This window comes from Hermetia illucens, chromosome 2 (assembly GCF_905115235.1).
Source record: "Hermetia illucens chromosome 2, iHerIll2.2.curated.20191125, whole genome shotgun sequence".
In the NCBI taxonomy this organism is placed as follows: Eukaryota; Metazoa; Arthropoda; class Insecta; order Diptera; family Stratiomyidae; genus Hermetia; species Hermetia illucens.
The window spans coordinates 155,255,984-155,275,699 of NC_051850.1; the positions used below are offsets into that span (position 1 = coordinate 155,255,984).

Genomic DNA, 19,716 nt, shown 5'->3' on the forward strand with positions numbered 1-19,716 from the left:
TGACCTTCTATGACTTTCTTAGTAATATATAGTTGGAGTTCCCTCAATTTTTCCTGAATTATTCCCTATATCATTTTCATACACATGCACAATTGTGATTTGTCGGTTGGATAAGTTCCGCTAACGAGCCCTGCTTCACTTTTCGGGGCACACCCTTTCAGCACTCACTCCCTATATTTTACCCAATATCAGAAATAAGATCAGTTTTGGTAGCGCCCATTACTATATTTTGTAAAAAGAAATTTCAGCCCTTTTTCGTATGTATGGGAAGCTTCCTATAATTGAGGGGTCCTAAGTCCGCATTCATTTAATGTCGGACAGGACCAAATGGAGAGCAACTGGCTCTCACATAAAATGCATCCGGACTTAGGGCTCCTCAATCCCTAAGAAGAAATTGTCTAATTCCGTCCAAGTTTCGGTCCGAACTATGGGCGGATTTATGCTGAATATAATTAGTACCCTTGTTTACTATAATTCGGAGCGTACAACACCTGCGAGTCGCTTCGCTCACGCTGCTTCCAGGGCAGAGGTGAAGCAGCGTCTGAGGATTTGCCTCTGCTCTGGTAAGAAACCGTAGCCATCTTCGTCCCTCTTTTCACTTCCTATAAACCCAACATAAAAGAGTACCACTTGCTATAGGTAACAGAATTCACAGATCATGACAAAAGGTTTAGGCGTTTCCGAGGAAATCGCGTGTGACGGAGAAATAGGCAGACAGATAAACGGACAGACAGTCAGAGAGGCAGACGCTGAATCGATTTCAATAAGGTTTTATTTCACAGAAAACCTTAAAAATCGACCTTTTTTGGGTTTTTTTAATATATAGTATGTGTAACTTTGAATATGCATTTTTTTCAGTTCACTTTGCCCTATGACGAGATTTTCCTCGTCCTATTTAGTTTCTTTCAGCACTTCCATTAACCCCCATTCAGGTTCCTACTGCCTATCCCTACATTATATTACAAACAAAACATTCACATAGGATGAAACCTTAATTTTAAAATGATAATTTCGATTTTCTAATAACATTCTACTTTCAAAACCCTCTCACCTTTTTAATTTTCCCAAAACCCTAAAATACACTTAAGTATATTCAATAACAACAAGGAAATTCTCGAATATTTTAAAATATTCATTTACCCTTTTTGTTGTTGTTTTCACGAAGATTTGATAATACTGCATATTATTAAATGCATTTCTAGTGTTTGTTTCTGGTTAAGGCGAAATATTATTTATGCTGTGGGATTTTTGTTGTTGGGTAGAGTCCGGTTCGCTGCCCTCTACTCTAAGGTTGTGAGTGCTTTATGTGCCGTTGCGAGTATGAGTGGGTGCACTACCAAAGTGAAGGCAATGATCAAGTAATGACCCTGCTTGAGACCGATGTAAGTGACTTTTTTATATTCTATATCCCCCTAGCATCCTTGATATGGTCACTGTGTGGTATAAATATATTTCGGTATTGCGGGGGGATTAGCCCCAAATCTTTATCCCGTTTAGTCGGCTTTTACGGCAAGTGTGGTATATTTTGAGTGAATTCTCAGCCCTCAACTCACAGAGGAGTCACTACTTTTGCCGATAAAAATATCCGGGCTTGTCATTAAATACAATTTGATCGAATGAAGTTTACCCCACCTGCGCACTGATACCCCTGGGTGCTCCATGGCCATTCCGACTATAATGATTTTTTCTTGCTCTTTTCTCAAATGGGTTTGGACTGTCTGAAGCTGAGTTTGGATTTTTTGCAAGTGATTATCATATTCAAACTTTATGCAACCTGAGAGGTGGGAATTCTTATTAGAACTAAAAAGTGCCATGCGGGCAAATCTCATGGCTTAGGCGATTATGTATGTCTTTATGCGCTAATGCAGGAACTCTGTTTACAGTGTTTGAGGATGAAGTCACATTTGAAAGATGAATCTGCGCCGGCTTTACTACAGAAAGCTGAACAGGAAGGAATCGATTCCGAGCCATACAAAGGCAAACGATTGCAATAAAGCGGTGACAACTAGCACAGTGTGTCTTTTGGGAGAACAGATTTTTTTGCTTCACACCTCGACTTAAACTAAAAGATTTTTAGACATTTTCTTGATAACCGCATTTCCGCTATAGTTTAAAGCGGGGTTCGTCTTGGTTGCACCTGGTCACCGATATTACTGCTTCTTGTTATCGTTGACGTCCTCCATTTTGCCTTCTCCCTAAAAACGGGGAGGTATTCAACTTGGATGGGAATCTTATGCGTACCAAACAGTTCTCCCAGAGGCAACACTCGATTATCTAACCTAAGTAACCGGTTACAGCTATCTTTGGTATAATGCCTCCTTAATTACTTATGGGAGAAGCTAGATGCACAATGTCGACGAGCGAGCCTAATCTTTGCTTCGGAAAGTGGGCACACTTCCAATGTACGAAGTAGGATTTAGTCCCTTGTGTTCGATATTTGAGTTCCCTATTGCAAGGCATACGCGTTGAAATAGCAGGCAATAGTTGCAGGGCACCTGTTTCTTGCGTCCAATCCCAGGCGGTCTAGCATTTCCTCATATTTCTCAAATTTCCCCAAAATTTTTGCCGACTCTGCTTTTTCGGTTTAGAGACTTTTTTCTTTTGGGCCACTCGCCGGATTCATAAATGTCATCCCTACTTCGTTTCCCCGCGTTTTCACCTGCCTTATGTTAAGAAAGTATCACCTGCGTTTCTTGCGTGACTTTGAACATACATGGTTGCCCTTCACTACTTGGTCAACGAAACCTATGCCCTATCGCTTACGGTTCCCTGAAAGGAGTTCCCTCCATGACCTTCCGAGACGCTTCGGTCCCCTGTTGTTTTACGTGCGTTTGGGCAACATCTAGTTTGGTGCGCGTCGTCAAAGCCACGCTTACTATTTAAACAAATTGATCGACGCTTTCGATGCCCCGCCCATTAATGCAGATGAAGAGAGTGCGATGGCCCGGCAGACTGAGGACCTTGGTTTTGTTGGTGTTTACCTTCAATCAAATTCTAGTTGCCTCGCTTTCCAAATCCAGAGCCATTTGGCCAAGGTTCATTATCCCGTGAGACGGTGAGAGAGCAAACAGATGCAATCAGAGTAGAGAGAGAGGTGTTTGAGGAAGGATTTTATCATCCATTAAATTCCTCCTAATAGTCTGGACAGGGCAGCAAAGAGAACTTCACCGATAATAAGAAGAGCTAATATCGGTGATAGGATTAATCCTGGCGGACTCCGCTGTGAACCTCAAAAACCTTCGACAATTTGCCTCGGTACTGTCGCCATCTGATAATAGCTAATAGTTTCTTCGGAATGCGCCTCTTGCGTCAAGCAGAAGCACTGCCTGTTCACGTTATCGAAAGCTTTCTCGAAATCGAGGAAGAGCCGATGGAGCGCAGATCTAAATTCCGCGCGCTGGTTCAAAATGATCCGTAGGTTGTTGATTTGGTCAATGCAGGAGGGTCCGGAGCAGAAACCAGCGTGCTTTCTGTCGATCAAACTATCGAGATGTTTATGGATGCATTCCAGGATTATTTTAGCTATTATCCTTGCAAAGGCAGGGGGACGCAAATACCCTTCCAATTGTCATACTCAAATGGTATATTCTTTTTTGGAATGTTAACGATCATCCCTTTCTTCCACTCTCTGGGAAAGGTCTCAGATGATCAAGATTTGCGTACGAGTGGAAGCAGAAAATCTGCAGTAAATGCAGGTTCAGCGATAAATAACTCCGCGGGGATACCGTCAAGCCCTTTACTCTGTTTGAATGCATTGATGACCGAAATGATTTCTGTTCTGCTTGGATTAGCAGTACGTACCGGCATGTTACGATGCCTAGCCATTTCATCCACAAGAGGAGGAACCACACCGGATATAATACGGTTAAGGACCATGGTGAAGTGTTCTTTCCACATCTTTAGTCTTTCATCATCGTGGATGAGAAGCCGACAATTGACGTCTTTCACATGTCCATCGAAAGATGCAAGCTCTTCCGTGATGCGGTTCACAGTTCTGAAATCATCGCGATCTGTCGCGTTGTTCGCTTCCCTGACCAGCGCAATAGCAAATTATTTTCTGTTATGGCGTACTTCGTAACTTCTTGGGATTTACCGCGGTATCCGAGCTTGAGCGCGTCACGCACGCCATTACTCGACCAATAGAGCCTTCAACCCCTTCCATTCATTGAAATAATAAAACTTGTTGTTTCTTTTTCGTTGGTGTGGGTATTTATTCTTGCAAATACCGATATTTCGGGAACCACTTGTTCCCTTCATCAGTGCAACTTGTTTGCACCCCGAAATATCGGTATTTGCAAGAATAAATACCCACACCAACGAAAAAGAAACAACAAGTTTTATTATTTCAATTAATTAATCGTTGGAAACACCGCATAATTTCACTCTGACCCTTCCATTCATTGATTCGCTTCCACGATTTCGCAATTAGCCAGTCATCTGTGTAGCATCCGAGAAAAGAACCCTTTTGATGACGGCACAATATTCATCGATATTCTCAGCCCAGCCATCCAGTATATGTGTCGTTCAATCAACAAGATAGCTCTCCCACTCTCGACCGACAGCTGAGTCGTACAAAGGGGCGATGTTGAACTTAGGGGGTCGTAGCTCCCCCCTACTCAACCCTGGGGGAATTAGCGGACGCAACACGCAAGCGAACGTGAGCGATAATCAGATGGTGATCCCTTTCGAGGCCGATGTTAGCGCATCTCTTGTTATGTGCATCCAAAAGCCAACTTCTAAATCTACTATTGATCGCGAAATGGTCGATCTGATTGTTCGTACGGCGTCGGTCATTTGAAACTCAAATGACCTTATGGCAGGCGCTGTGCTCGAACGATGTGCCACCAATGATGAGTTTCAGAAAACCACGGACCTCCCACCATTACGGTTACGGTCGCCAAGATCGTGTTGCCCCATCACATGCCCGATCAAGGTGTTGCCAGATCCCACCTTGGCATTGAGATCACCCACCATGACCAGAATGTCACCTTTAGGAAGCTTCCTCTGAACCGCGTTTAGTTGCTCATAGAAAGCATCCTTCTCCACTACATCGGAAGTCTTCGTTGGTGCGTAGCGTTATACAATTGTGATGCTCCTTATCATGGACCGAAATCTTGCAGTTAGAAGTCTGCCAGAAACCGGCTCGCAGGTCAAGAGAGTGCGGTGGCCGTGAGAGGCAACCTGACACCGGATTTGCGTCTGCTACCACTAGGCTTTGCGGAGTATAAAAGCACTTTACCATTAGTGTGGCAAGAGGAAGAGGAGTACTCTCCAGAGTCCCATCATCTTACTTCACTTAGGCCCTGGGCATTGCTGGAACTCCTGCTTAAGTTGGAGAAAGCGAACATTCTAAGGACCCTCGCTACCGTTGTCGAGGAGCGCGCGCACACTGCAGCTACCAGTCATAGTTCGTTTTCGATAGCCACAGGTTGTTGCCGTGAGGTTAGCCCCTATCTGAGACGTTGTTGACGTTTCGGTAGCAACAAAGTTTCAAAATTTGCAGGTTGTGACCCAACAAATTTCTACCCTTTTTAGTCGCTTTTTACGACAAGCGAGGAAGGTTTTGAGTGAATTTTTAAACCTTGCCACATCACGATTGGGTGTTTGGGCATTCGCTCCCACCTTTCCAGCACTGTTGACTCCACCTGCCTCTGCGCGCAGTTTTTCTTTCCATGCGTGCCTTCGTACGTATCCTCCGAGCGTTTCCTAATCCGCACAAAAGGACGCACCTGATGGGAGATTCGGTAACTCCACTCATTGGGTAGGTTTATTCTAGGCACAGAGCACTGAAGCTAGGATGGTAAAAATCAATTTCTTTCTGGAGGGTGTTTCTGCAACCGGAAGGTCTTTTTCTTCCGGGTGCCGTTCACACGAAAAGAAGTATTATGATAGTTCTCATGACACATTACGGCCACCTGCCACGTTTCCCACTTCTGTTCTGTTCTGTGTGGTTTCTGACCCTCTTATTCGTCGTCATTTGTTAGGTAGTTACGGGAAGCCAGACACGTCGGCTGTAGAGTAAACTTTCCCTTGATACACTCTTCTTACAGAGAAGAGGAATTGTTACAACCTTACTTTCTAGCCTCAGGGGAGACGGTGGTGAGTCGCTACAGAGTTCCTCGTGTTTCATTTCTTTTGCAAATACAATACATACTTTGAAAACACGAAAAATTCATTTAAGCAAACAGTAAACATTGAGGAAAACTGTTCTGGATAATTCAATCACAATGTCGAAGTTATTTCACTCCGACTCATTTAGCTGCCTAAAAGGATACACAGAAAGCTGTACTTTGTTGTTGTGCCTCTGCTTACTTTCCACCAAACCGCCGCTCTTTTGGGAACATCCTGCTAAACTTGCTTAAAACAACATCCTCAATTCTGAATAATTTTTATTTTCTGCGAGCATAGTCCTGTTCGTGTTCAATCCCTCAGCAATACAGTGAGAAACAATTAAAATGAGAATAGCAAAGTAGCGGAGAAAGACAAGATACTTCACGGACGTATTGCGTAATGTCTATCGAACAGGATAGCAACAAGACTGTATCCAGGACTTTGTGGACTTGCCCCATTCGATAGCGAACTCAATTAAGGTTAATTAAAAGTCATGACCCGGTTAGAAAAATTATGTTGGAAAACGTGATGAAGATGCGACTGGGATCACTATTGAGATCTCTTGCGGGTCCTGTTCTTAATGATTCCACTCTGTAGGGATGACGAGCTGGGACGTGATAGTAGCCATTGTATCCAGCCAGGATATCGTGATTATGGTTCAAATAAATGCACTTTAGAATTGAATTCTGTGAATTTATAATTTTATGCATTCCTTGTTTAGGTATGTGGCGGGGGTGGAGAGCTTTGCACATTGCAACAAAGGATTTTAATTAAGTCGCTCTACGTTGGTGTGTCGAATTTTCATTTGTGGATAATATTCTCGTGTTACAATTCAGATATTTGGTTTTGGGTTCTGGATCAAAATATAGAATTCTATTCTATGTGGGTGGTTTCAGCAGGGCAACTACTGGTTTTCGGCCCCACAAGAATGTCGTATCGCTGTGCTTTCATCAAATAGATAAAATGGATAATTTGAGGGAATTTAAATACGTCTTTTGCCCATTCGAAATCGCATAAGTGCAGACTTTGGTTTTAGAATTATCTCAAATGGTTCCAGATATGTAATTTCAAATTTAACTCTTGCCTGATATTTAAAATGTAATAAATAATCGTGAATAATTTTCAAATTATCATATATTAAAACCAAAATTTTCACTTTCTTATCACTAGGAAATGAAAGCCATGCTTTATGCCGCCGTAGAGCAAGCGCCATCATCGGAACTGGCTGATCCTGAGGTCGTCAGCAGATATTTCGCCAAATTTGACGAAGAGTTCTTCCATTACTGCGACAAAGAGCTTGCCAAAATCAATACTTTCTACTCCGAAAAGCTTGCAGAGGCTACAAGAAAATTTGGAAATTTACGAAGTGAACTCACTGAGGCCCTTGAGGTTGGAATGGTTAATAAGCAAAAAGCTTGGCGCACAAAAAATCCTTTACGGAAGAAAAATGTCCCAGCCCGGAAAATCCAAGATCTTCGACTAGCCTTCAGTGAATTTTATTTGGGCTTGATTTTGTTGCAGAATTATCAGAATTTGAATTTCACTGGGTTTCGCAAGATACTGAAGAAGCATGACAAATTGTTATCCGTGGATTACGGAGCCAAGTGGAGATGTGATCATGTCGAGACTTCCCATTTTCACACGAATAAGGACATTGACCGGTTGATTCAAGAAACTGAAGCTCGATTCACGCAGGACATTGAACGAGGCGACAGGCAGAAGGCGATGAAAAGACTGAGAGTCCCCCCGTTAGGCGAGCAACAGAGTCCTTGGACAACGTTCAAGGTTGGACTGTTTTCTGGAGCATTTGTGATTTTACTAGTTGCGGTTATTTTGTCCGCGATATTCCATGGAATTGATGATGATTGGAGAATTGCTTCGCGACTATTCCGAGGACCGCTCTTGATCATCGAGTTTCTGTTTCTGTGGGGTGTCAACGTTTATGGTTGGCGGTCTTCGGGAGTAAATCACGTACTGATCTTCGAGTTGGATCCTAGAAATCATCTTTCGGAGCAACATATTATGGAATTTGCCGCGATTTTCGGAGTGATTTGGGCTATATGTGTTCTCTGTTTTATATTTAGTGATGCGTTGAGTATTCCTACATATTCCGGGCCAATAATGCTGTACATGCTAATGACATTGTTTTTGTTTAACCCGACTAAAACATTCTCGCATGAAGCTCGATTTTGGGCAATTAAAGTTATTGGACGGGTGTTTTTGGCTCCATTCTTTTATGTGACCTTCGCCGATTTCTGGATGGCTGATCAACTGAATAGCATTGTTCCTGCTTTTTTGGATATACAACACTTTTTGTGTTTCTTCACAATAAATCCAAGCTGGGAGAGAGTTTCAGGTGAGTTAGTATTAGATTCAAGTAATTATCAAAGATTATATTTATGTTTCTTAACGCCATCGGGCTGATGGCATACTTCCATACCTCCATTGGAGGTGTACTGAGTACTGAGCACTGAGCACTGAGTTCTCTGTTTTTTTTTATTAATTGGTTAGGTAGAAAAAACATACTACAGAAACTGCCTCAGATGCAGAGAAGGAGTGAACCAGGACTCCGACAATTGTCTTAGATATCGAATTGGTAGACCTAGACATAAAATTGGGATTTTGGAGTGCCTTATTAGTGTAGGTCTAGACCCCGTACTACTCAAGAAGAAACTTGTTTTAATCGTCTCTTCTTAACCGAAGTTTGGTTTAGAATCGAACACTCGAAGGCTTAAACCTTTGCTATACTTAAGAGGCTCTAAAGTGATTTTTATCTCCTTATCTCGAGTCGTAAAGACCTATAATTTTTGTCTTTTAATTGGCCAGTTCTTCTAGCCATGCTACCCAGTGTATGCTCTACTGTTTGAATTATTTTCCCGGAATCACCATAGTTGGACTATTCCAACTTTCCAACCTCTACTTGTGGCACATTCTGATACTTGAGCCCTTCGTTTGGATGGAAAGTGGTTGGAACTTGAAGAGGATAGTGGCGCTCATCACAGTTTCGCGGGACTTTTATATGAATTGCTTCAGTGTTTACTCTCTGAATAATAACTTCATCTGTTTTGATTGTTAGAGGAGATTTGAGGTGACCTCGTTACTCGAACCCGGAAAATCATGCCAACGAACTGGTCCATGCTCTAGCCTCCAGTAGAATACTCATAAACAGAGATCTCACGGGGCTCGTCGACCAGCCAAAAAAGAGTAACCATTACTTTACTTTCTCGATACAAATTTGATTTTACTTTATCGTTTTCAGTCATTGTTTTGAGCAAACAGTCTGGTCTATTATCTCGAATAAAAATCGACGGCTGGCCCTTATCTATCCTCAGCAGGTGGAGGCAGCTCATCCACTCCTTTCATCGCCTGCATTCTCACCATTGAAGTTAACGCAGCCGTTATTCACAACCGTACATGGTCATCCAACCCTGACGTATGCCCCTGTGCCCCTAAACCCTTCATGAGGTCGATTCATTCTATGTGACACAGTTACTACCCAAGTGAAGGGGGGAATAGTCCACAGATGTAGATTACTCCCTCTGCTAAGCAATTGCCCATTCTTGGGATTCCCAGCAAGTCTCACAGAAGACTATTCTACAATAGGTACAATGGCTTATACATTTTTCTTCGGCTTGCGCTATATTGGAATACCCTGAAAAACAGCTTGAATTTGATGCTGTAGTTAGCGTACTTTTATGGATAAATATAAATCACTGCAGTATATTCATAAGGTTCCTAAAACTCACGTCAAACATCCATCGTCTGTTTCTTATCTCCCCGAGAGCATGGAAGTATTAAAGAATAATCAGCCCTCATACATTTGCGTCGTATTCAGTGGATCCTAAAAACATCTAAGCAGCGAATCCCGAGGCTCGACGAGGCTCATTGGTTGGAGGCGCAGTGTTCTAGTTGATTCTAAACAGATGCTACACCGAAGGTTTTCTGGCCATGGTTCTTTAGACAATGCTTTCGCCCCTCAAGAGTTCATAGAGAGCCTAAACACAGAATTGGTAAAAGGGGGTTTTAAACCCTTTTGATTTTTGCCCTCAGTTGGATGATGCTCCTACGACCCAGTAAACCTCAAAAAGAAAGACGTCCTGTCTTCACTCCTCTTTAAAATAGCCTTGGCTCCACTTTTAGAGAGGGTCACGAAGCGCACGAATTTGCTGAAAGGATGGGCATCTCCATTCATCACCTAAATTTCATATTCGTCATATTCGCTGTGTTCTCTAACGATACTTTGCACCATTTAATCCTTGTAGCAACAAAGTCTAAGGAAGCCCCTTAAAATATACGTATACCAAATTGGTGCTATGCAGTGCGGTGTCTTTCGCTCCCTCCTATTACAGCTAAATAATGAACCACACTAGATTGCCTACTAGACTGATTCAAATATTGTCCATTGCATTCAGCTCTAGCAAGGAGGAAAACTAACATCACCAAGCGTATCGGAGGTAGCGTTCCGTTTATATGGATTTGTCCACTTATGGTTGCTCACATTCATAACTTCAAGGTACTTCCTTGTGGTGGTGACTTCAATGAGGACCCAGTCATGGTCCAGACCATTGTGAAAAACAATCTGCAAACCCTGGGGATTTCTAAGAAACTTGGAAACCCGCACTAGGTTATACCCACGAGAAACGAAGAAATGACTTTAAAAATCTCATCGTGCGATAAAACTGTCGTTGCTTTAGTTTATTGTCTCCTTTGAAAACTAATAACGTCCTTAATCAGCGGCCAAGTGCTCGATACTTTCTGTAAGCTTGCAAACTCACACGATTCCAGTTGAGTTGTAGGAACACATCGCTGAGAAGCTAGTGAAATTATACTTTGCGTTTGCCTGGGTTCCTCCTTTTCTTGAGATGTCAAATGGGTTGCCCGGTTGGACCCCGGAGGCTTTCCAAAAGGATACGATTCTTTGTGATATACAACTAGCAATTCAGAGGTAGACATTGTCGATTAATATAAGCACCTGTACAGCAGCCGGAAAAAGGCCATATGGACGAGCAGTTACAATCCCACATGAAGCGTATGTGGTCGGCAACGTTCCTCCAGAGGAACGTCAGCAAAGGCGCCAAAAACGGGCTGATGGAACTGGAGAACCTATTGGATCGCATCTCCTTCAACAGGTGAACGTGGAGAGCAGCCGAAGACGATTGGAAAGCATAAACAGCTCCACTCCCCGTTGAGAATGCTGCCTGCGCCAAAAGGACTGCAGACAGCCCACTGTAAAGCAAGCTGGGGAAAAGGAGAAAAGTGGACGACGTCCCTGAGGGAGAAGTCTGTGAACTAGAAAAGTACAGGGAGCAACCGCACCAGGCGCGGAAGTTTTACCAACAAGTCAGCAGGATGAAGCCTTATACACCTCGATGCTCATCCTGCCGAGACAAAGAGGGAAATCTGATTTCCGACAGAATGGGCATATTAGAGCGATGGGTTGAGTACTTTGATGAGCTACTGAACAACCAGAACATCGGCGAGTTGGAGGTCCCGCCAACTGAAGACGACGGACAAATACTGCCACCACCAAGTTTAGGAGAAACAGTCCGTGCAATTCATCGGCTAAAAAATCATAAGTCGCCAGGAGCCGATGGAATTACAGCCGAATTGGTTAAATATGGAGGCGACCAGTTACACCAAGTGGTTCATCAACTTGTGCTCAAGGTGTGGGACAGCGAATCAATGCCTGACGATTGGCAGCGAGGCATAATTTGTCTCATACATAAAAAGGGAGATATCACACAGTGCAGCAATTATAGAGGTATCACGTTGCTGAGTACCATCTATAAGATATTCTCCACTATCTTGCTAGGCCGGATAGCCCCATACGCCCAGAACATCATTGGCCCATACCAAAGAGGCTTCACTCCAGGCAAATCAGCAACAGATCAGATTTTCTCTCTGCGGCAGGCGATGGAAAAACTGTTGGAATATGGACAACAGTTGCACCATCTATTCATCGACTTTAAAGCCGCCTATGATAGCATAGCCAGGGTAAAACTGTACACGGCCATGAGAGAATTCGGTATCCCGACGAAATTAATAAGACTGACTAGGCTGACCCTGACCAATGTGCGAGGCCAGATAAAAGCAGCAGGATCACTCTCAAGACCATTCGACATCAACAACGGTCTACGACAAGGGGATGCGCTATCATGCGTCCTCTTTAACCTGGCCCTCGAGAAGGTGATCCGTGATGCTGAGGTGAATGCAAGAGGTACGATCCTCTTCAAGTCCACCCAACTACTGGCCTATGCTGACGATATCGACATCATGGGAAGAACCACCCGAGACGTTCAAACTGCCTTCATCCAGATCGAGCAGGCGGCGCGAGATCTTGGGCTGCACATCAATGAAGGCAAGACAAAATACATGGTGGCAACGTCAGCACCGAAGACGAATCAACCAACAACATCAAACCGCATTGGTCAAACACAAGCACGAACAAGAATAAGGATAGGAGAATACAACTTTGAGACCGTTGACAATTTCTCCTATCTAGGGTCGAAAATCACAACCGATAACAACTACGATGATGAAATCCGCGCACGGTTGTTGTCAGCCGACAGAGCCTACTTCAGCTTACAAAGACTGTTCCGTTCGAAACGTCTCACCATAGGGTCAAAGCTCTTACTGTACAAGACTATGATCTTGCCAGTCCTCATGTATTCCTCGGAAACTTGGGTTCTTAGCAAGAAAAATTGCGAACTCTTGGCCGCGTTCGAGAGAAGAATCCTCCGAAGAATTTTTGGCCCCCTACATGAGGATGGACGGTTCCGTAGCCTACACAATGACGAAATCTATGAGCGATACCATGACCGTCCGGTTGTGGATAAAATCCGGCTCAATAGGTTACGGTGGGCGGGTCACTTAATCCGTATGGATGAAGATGATCCCACCCGGAAAGTCTATAAGGGCAATATCTATGGTAGGAAAAGAAGACGAGGCAGACCCTGCCTAAGATGGAGCGATGGCGTGGGCCAGGACGCCAGACAGCTTTTAGGGATATCGAATTGGTGGACCTCGGCGCAAAACCGGGATGTCTGGAGTTCCTTATTAAGGCAGGCCTAGACCGGATACCGGTTGTTGCGCCGTTGATGATGATGATGATGATAATAGTTTCCAGGGCTCAAAAAAAGAATGTGAAGAAGGATAAAAGGAAACAACTAACTACGCCTCCAGAGACCCCTCTGTCGAAAGACAAGGAGGCTGCAAACCAAAAGCCAATAGCAGAAAAGACGGGGAAACGAAGAAGGACTAGAACGTCGACTCTGCTCATTAAGCCTACGGAAGGCAAGGTATTTGCAGAAGTCCTTAGTGAAATCCGTTATGTGATGAAACCCGAAGAAAATGGATCAGAGCTGTCTTCCTGGTGGACTTCTCGCCAAGTGGTCACCAGTACATCACGTTCGAAGTGGTTTGACGCGTAAATTCAGTGATGAACCTGATAACGACAGGCTTCCATGCCTCAACGTAACAAGCCTTCTTGGACTGGTGGATGGTAGAAATTGCCGACCTTCGGAGGAAGTCACATAAGCTCCACCGTTTGAAACAACGCTTACACGTCAACGAGGAGGATCAACAAAATGGAGAGCTCGCAACAGGATAAATTAAAACAAAGGTCGCGGCGGGCAGAACTTGGTCAACGAGGTGAATGAGGACCCGTCGGGCTTGGTTATAAGCTTGTTACACGGAAAATCGGGGCTCTGCGAAGGCTAAATATACTAAAGACCGATCAGATGGACTGCATTGTACGGGCATTATTCCTCAGACATCCTGTACGAGTTGATGTCAATAGCGCGGAAAGCGTCGAAGATTGCCCCCTTTTCATAATGAGAGAGCCCACAGAAGCGGTTCTCACTATGAAAAACAAGAAGACGCCAGGTCCGGATGGTATCCCGGCGGAAGTTGACAAACTGGTGTTCCGCCAAAGGTCAGATTTGCTGCTTGGGGCGTGTAACGCTTGTTTGCACTGCCGGAAAAGTGCTCGAGAAGCTCATCAGGAATAGACTCGCTAAAGCGATCCGCGCTGCCGGGGACTTATCCCCAAGGCATTTCGGGTTCAAGACAGTGAGATCAACAGTGAATGGTATTATGGAAGTCGTGGATGCGGTTCATTGAGTCGAGGCACACAGCTGCCGATCTAGACGGATAAAGCTCCTCATAACTCTTGATGCCAGAAATGCCTTCAATTTCGTAAGATGGACAGATATGCTAGGCACATTATAAAACTCATTCCACGTGCCAAGCTATCTCTTGCGGATATTGGGGGATTATCTGAAAAACCACTTCCTGCTCTATGAGACGCTAGAGCGCTAAATTAGGATGGAAATCCTCTGATAGTCTGCTGAGACTCGAAATGCCCGAAGAGTCGCGCTTGGTCGGTTATGCAGGCGACGTTGCGGCACTTGTTGCCGGACGCACTGTTGAACAGGCGCAAAGCAAATTTGGCAAATTGATGCGACGGGTAAGCGTATGGATGATTGCTCACGGTTTCAGCCTTGTGCTGGAAAAAGCGGAAGTAGCCATCTTGATCAGAAGGGGAACCCCAACCCTGCGTCCTTATCGATCGGCGAGTTGACTATAGAGTCAAAACCAGCGGTTAAATACCTTGGTTTAATGCTCGATTCGAACATGAGCTTCTTCGAGCAAATTAAAGCAGCAGCGGACAGGGCTGTAGCTGGAATTGCGGCCCTGAGTCGGATAATGACAAACGCAGTCGATGCTGCTCTATGGCGCGGAGGTATGGGATGATGCGCTTGCCAAGGAGGAGCATCACCTTGCTCAATTGCAAAGACGGGGAGCTTTGCGAGTGGCGTCTGCTTATCTCACTGTCTCAGAACCAGCCGTGATGGTGATCGCGGGAGTGATCCTCTTTGTCCTCCTTGCCAAGGAGCGTAAAAATATCTACCGTCGTAAGGGCGAAAAATTAAGACAGGTGGTTGCCTGTAAACAACGTCAACGCACCCTTACCGAGTGGCAACTTTCTTGGCCAAATGGGCCAAGAGGCAGATGCACTGCGCGGCTCATCGACAATTTAGACCAATGGTTGGACCGAACGTACCGTGAGATTGATTACTTCCTTACCCAACTTCTAAGCGGGCATGGAGGTTTTCAGTCTTACCTGCACAAGATTGGGAAGGCGCGATCTTCTGATTGTGTGTTTTGCAATGGAGTGGCGGTCAATGCTCAACACACCTTTTTCTCTTGTAAAAGATGAAACAGACAGAGATACATAAAAAGGGAGATATCACGCAGTGCAGCAATTATAGAGGTATCACGTTGCTGAGTACCATCTATAAGATATTCTCCGCTATTTTGCCAGGTTGGATAGCCCCATATGCCTTGAACATCATTGGCACATACCGAAGAGGCTTCACTCGAAGCAAATCAGCAATAGATCAGATTTTCTCTCTACGGCAAGCGATGGAAAAACTGACTACAACTTTGAGATCGTTGATAATTTCTTCTATCTAGGGTCGAAAATCGATAACGGCTACGACGATGAAATCCGCGCACGGTTGCTGGCTGTCAACAGGGCCTATTTCAGCTTGTTTCGCTCGAAACTTCTCACCATAGGGTTTAAACTCTTATTGTACAAAACAATGATCTTGCCACTCCTCATGTATTACTCGGAGACTTGGGTTTTTAGCAAAAAAAATTACGAACTCTTGGCCGCTTTCGAGAGAAGAATCCTCCGAAGAATTTTTGGTCCCCTGCATGAGGATGGACGATTCCTTTGCCTACATAACGACGAAATCTATGAGCGATGACCGTCCGGTTGTGGATAAAATCCGGTTCAATAGGTTACGGTGGCCGGGTCGCTTAATTCGTATGGATAAGGATGATCCAGCCCAAAAAGGCTATAAGGGTAATATCAATGGTGGAAAAAGAAGATGTAGGAGGCGTAGGCCAGGACGCCAGGCAGCTTTTAGGGATATCGAATTGGTGGACCCTTGCCAGAAAACCGGGATGTCTGGAGTTCCTTATTAAGGCAGGCGTAGATCGAATACCGGTTATTGCGCCATTGATGATGATGATGAAAGGAGCTCCCTCCAGACAACATTGTCTGAGAGATGTTGAAGAGCGCTGCAGCTGGAGTTTTGTTGAAAGATGTAGATTGAAATCGACCGGCAGATGGACGGATAGTAAGGGGTTTCCTGAACAATCAACTCCCTTCCTCCACTCTCTTCCCGTTAGTGAAAGGGATTCCCTGACTTGGAGGCCCCCAAAGCGAGGAAAGCAGGAGGGCTAGCTCGGAGTCATGTGTCAAGCGGTTCTAGGCTAGTTCTCTGATGGCAGGGAAGTATTTAGTTTGTAGTCCGACAATGTATTGTTGCGGGAATCCAACACTCTGTGCGTAAATGCATTCACTTACCCTACTCCCAAAAAAAAAAACCACCTACTCGTCTGCAAAATCAACCAACGGAGCCGCCTTTAGAGCGTATGTTTAATTGTAGAGGTCCTAATGTGGAACCTTGTGAAATTGGTGCAGTAACAATATCCTTCTTTGACCTTCATCTGTGTTATGTCAAAGGAGTCTCTCCGAAGCTAAAGACACAATTTACCTAAAGCGGTTTTAACCTAACACTTATAGACTTAAGAGGATTTCTCATTTTCAGCGTCATTGCTGCGCTGCATTTATCGGAGGCTGCTGCATTTTCTACTAAAACTTTTAGTTGCATCGCTGAGACACAGTCGGCTTCCTCAGTAAAGGGGAGCACTTTGGTGCAGGTTATCTGCTCTCATATTTATCCCGCGTGGCCTAAGAGATAGACTGCGCAATATGAAGAGAACACGCCAGGTTGTTTCCGGGGTTTCGGTAGTAAAACTAACTTCTGGAGGGAAGCACAGGCTCCACCATAAAAAGAATAAAAGTGTCAATAGTACTAATTGGGTCAGTTATTTTGACAGCCATGTTTCGAATTCCATCCAACCTTGACCCATATAGCATTTTTTAATTATTCAGGTGTAGGAAGTAGTTTATCATTGTTTTCCTAATTCACAGCAAAGGTAGTTTGAATTCATTACCTCCTATTCTACCAAACTGGTGCTCCCACAAAGTTGGTGTAATCAAATATTCATGCCTTTGGAAATAACCAAAAAAATTCACAGCCACACTGCATAGCTTTTGTCATTATTTGAAATCTATCCATTTGTAGTCAAGGTTATCTGTTGCATTATCTAAATATCTTTTCTTTTTTCTTCACAGACGGTCAAGTTTGCATAAAAAATCTTTCGATATCACGTCCTATAGTGGCCATGCTTCCAGCTTGGTTTCGTTTCGCCCAATGTATTCGTCGATTTCGCGATACACGTGAGGCTTTCCCGCATCTCGTGAACGCTGCCAAATATGCAACATCGTTTTTCGTGGTGATTTTCTCATACAAAACACAGACAACATCAGGTAAGTTGCCGGAGACACAGACGAGATTAGCTCAATCTATTGTTATTAACTATGCAGTGAGGAAATGTTAGCCTAAAGATATCAAAAGATCTTTTCAAACCAGATATCAGGTGTTAAGACACTGACCGTTTGTTTGGGTTTCAGTGCTTTTGTGGGGTTGGGGTATGGCGTGGTAGTCCGATGGTCATGAAGGTAGTTCACTGTTTCAAGGCCGCCGTTTGGTAATCACCCACTGAACTGATCGAGTTTCTTGTTAGCTTTTGCGGTTAGCAGGCTTTTGGGTGTTAATGGTGTGTAGCTGGTATTGATATGCTTTAAAAAAGAGTGAGCACGGGGATATTTGCATGAATATCGAAAAAAAAAATAAATATGCAGCCTGTGTATGCTAAACACTAAAAATTGCGACTTGAAAAATGACTATGACATTGAAATCAATAGCCCCCGGGAGAAGAGTCACAATTGAAAGTAAAATTATAGCAATTCGCCTGGCATTTTGAATTTTTTACTTATATTTAAATACCGTTTACAAACCCCGTTTTATATCCATTTGCAGACGAAATAATTATGATATTTATATTTGAAATTAGGAAATTTTGGCATGGATTTAAGTTTTTTTTTGGCGTCCATTGCAACTCCCAAAGAGTGATCCATAGTAATTATACCGGATTGCATGTGACAGGTATTCCATTCAATTGATATTGAGCTGTAGTCAAAAGTGGTTCAGCTATAACATAATTGAGATCGATCGAGGGAGGAGCAGGTTACAGAGCTCCAATAGATGTTGTTAAACGATATATTGCCCAAATTCGAGGTCATAAATCTTTATGCAATGGTTCATAATTTGAATGTAATCTTGGCGGGATTGCATATCTCATGAATGGATAATGTGGCGGAACAATGTCTGTGGGAATAGTTGGGAGTTTAATGACTTTTGAATTGCGTTTATTTGGTTCAGAGTTATGAAGGGTTTGAGGAATGTGGAAATTTGGCTTAATATGTTGGTGAATGTTGAGTAGTTATTATTTCGTTTCAATTCTTCGGAAGAAAGCTTTTCTGTTTCATGACTGGAATATATAATAGTATGTCTGTTGCGAAACAATCCCTTTGTCTAATTCCGTTCTGCATCCATGTGGTGTAGCGATTGGAGTACCTTGCCGGGGGATTTCTAGAGATAATATTTCTGGCTAGTGAACGGCAAACATCTATTGGAGCTCCTAGAAAAGCATTTTCATAATTTGCAGCTACAAAATTTCAAGTTTCTATATACCTTGCTAAATTCATTTCTCAATTTTTATTTCCAAAAAAAAAGAAAATAAGTCGGGAAACCGAAAGCTTGGTGCTTCAGGTATAAAAGGTTTTGTGTTTCCCTATGTGAGGAGCATAACGCAGTTTTCCATTGACTGATAACATTGACCCGCCATTGCCAGAACTCAGTGATTTAAATATCTCGAGTCAATGCTATCAGCCAATGGAGAACTACGTAATGAAATTGTTTCACGCATTAACGCAACCTGGATGAAGTGGCATTCCACAACTGGTTTTTTTTGTGATCCACGTATCAGCGCACGTCTCAAATCTAAAATTTACGGCAGCGTCGTCCGTCTGCCGCTCTCTATAGTTCTGAGTGTTGGCCGACTATAAAAGACAATGAACGGTGTCTTGCGGTAATGGAGACGAAGATGTTGCATTGCACTGGTAGCGTGACACGTTTTGATCACGTCTGAAATGAGAATATCTGCGATCGATATGGGTTTGCACTGATCGCGGAAAAACTGCGAGTGATGCGATTTCGATGATGTGGTCACGTAATTCACGCTAACGAGAATTCATTTACCAATATTGGTCTGAACATCGAAGTCAACGGTAAGCAACCAAAAAGCCGGCCGAAACAACGGTGGTTTGATACGCTGGATGGGGATTTAAAGGCCTCGCGATTACATCCTGATCAGGCATTTGATAAAATGAAATGACGAAACCGCTTGTGAACGGGACAAAGGCTGAAGAAAGTTCTGTGTCACATAGTTAAAAATTCCATTGCCCTCTATTTTTTAGAAATCGATTTAAATAAATCATTTGATGGGAAGCCCTGTGTTGATAATAGTCAACTTCATACGCTTCACACTCTAAGTTTAATATTATTAGCATCCAGGATGAACTTAAGGGGAGTTTTTTAGTCAATTTCTAAAAGCTGATAATAT

General features: G+C 43.6%; 1 protein-coding gene across 1 annotated transcript in view; it reads left to right on the forward strand.

Moving 5' to 3' along the window:
- LOC119650212 (xenotropic and polytropic retrovirus receptor 1 homolog) overlaps nt 1-19,716 on the forward strand; it is a 71,277-nt gene that overhangs the window by 10,689 nt on the left and 40,872 nt on the right. Inside the window, exons 2-3 of the mRNA XM_038052777.1 lie at nt 7,282-8,467; nt 17,324-17,518. Coding sequence (XP_037908705.1) covers nt 7,282-8,467; nt 17,324-17,518 — 1,381 coding nt within the window. The remainder of the gene's footprint in view (nt 1-7,281; nt 8,468-17,323; nt 17,519-19,716) is intronic.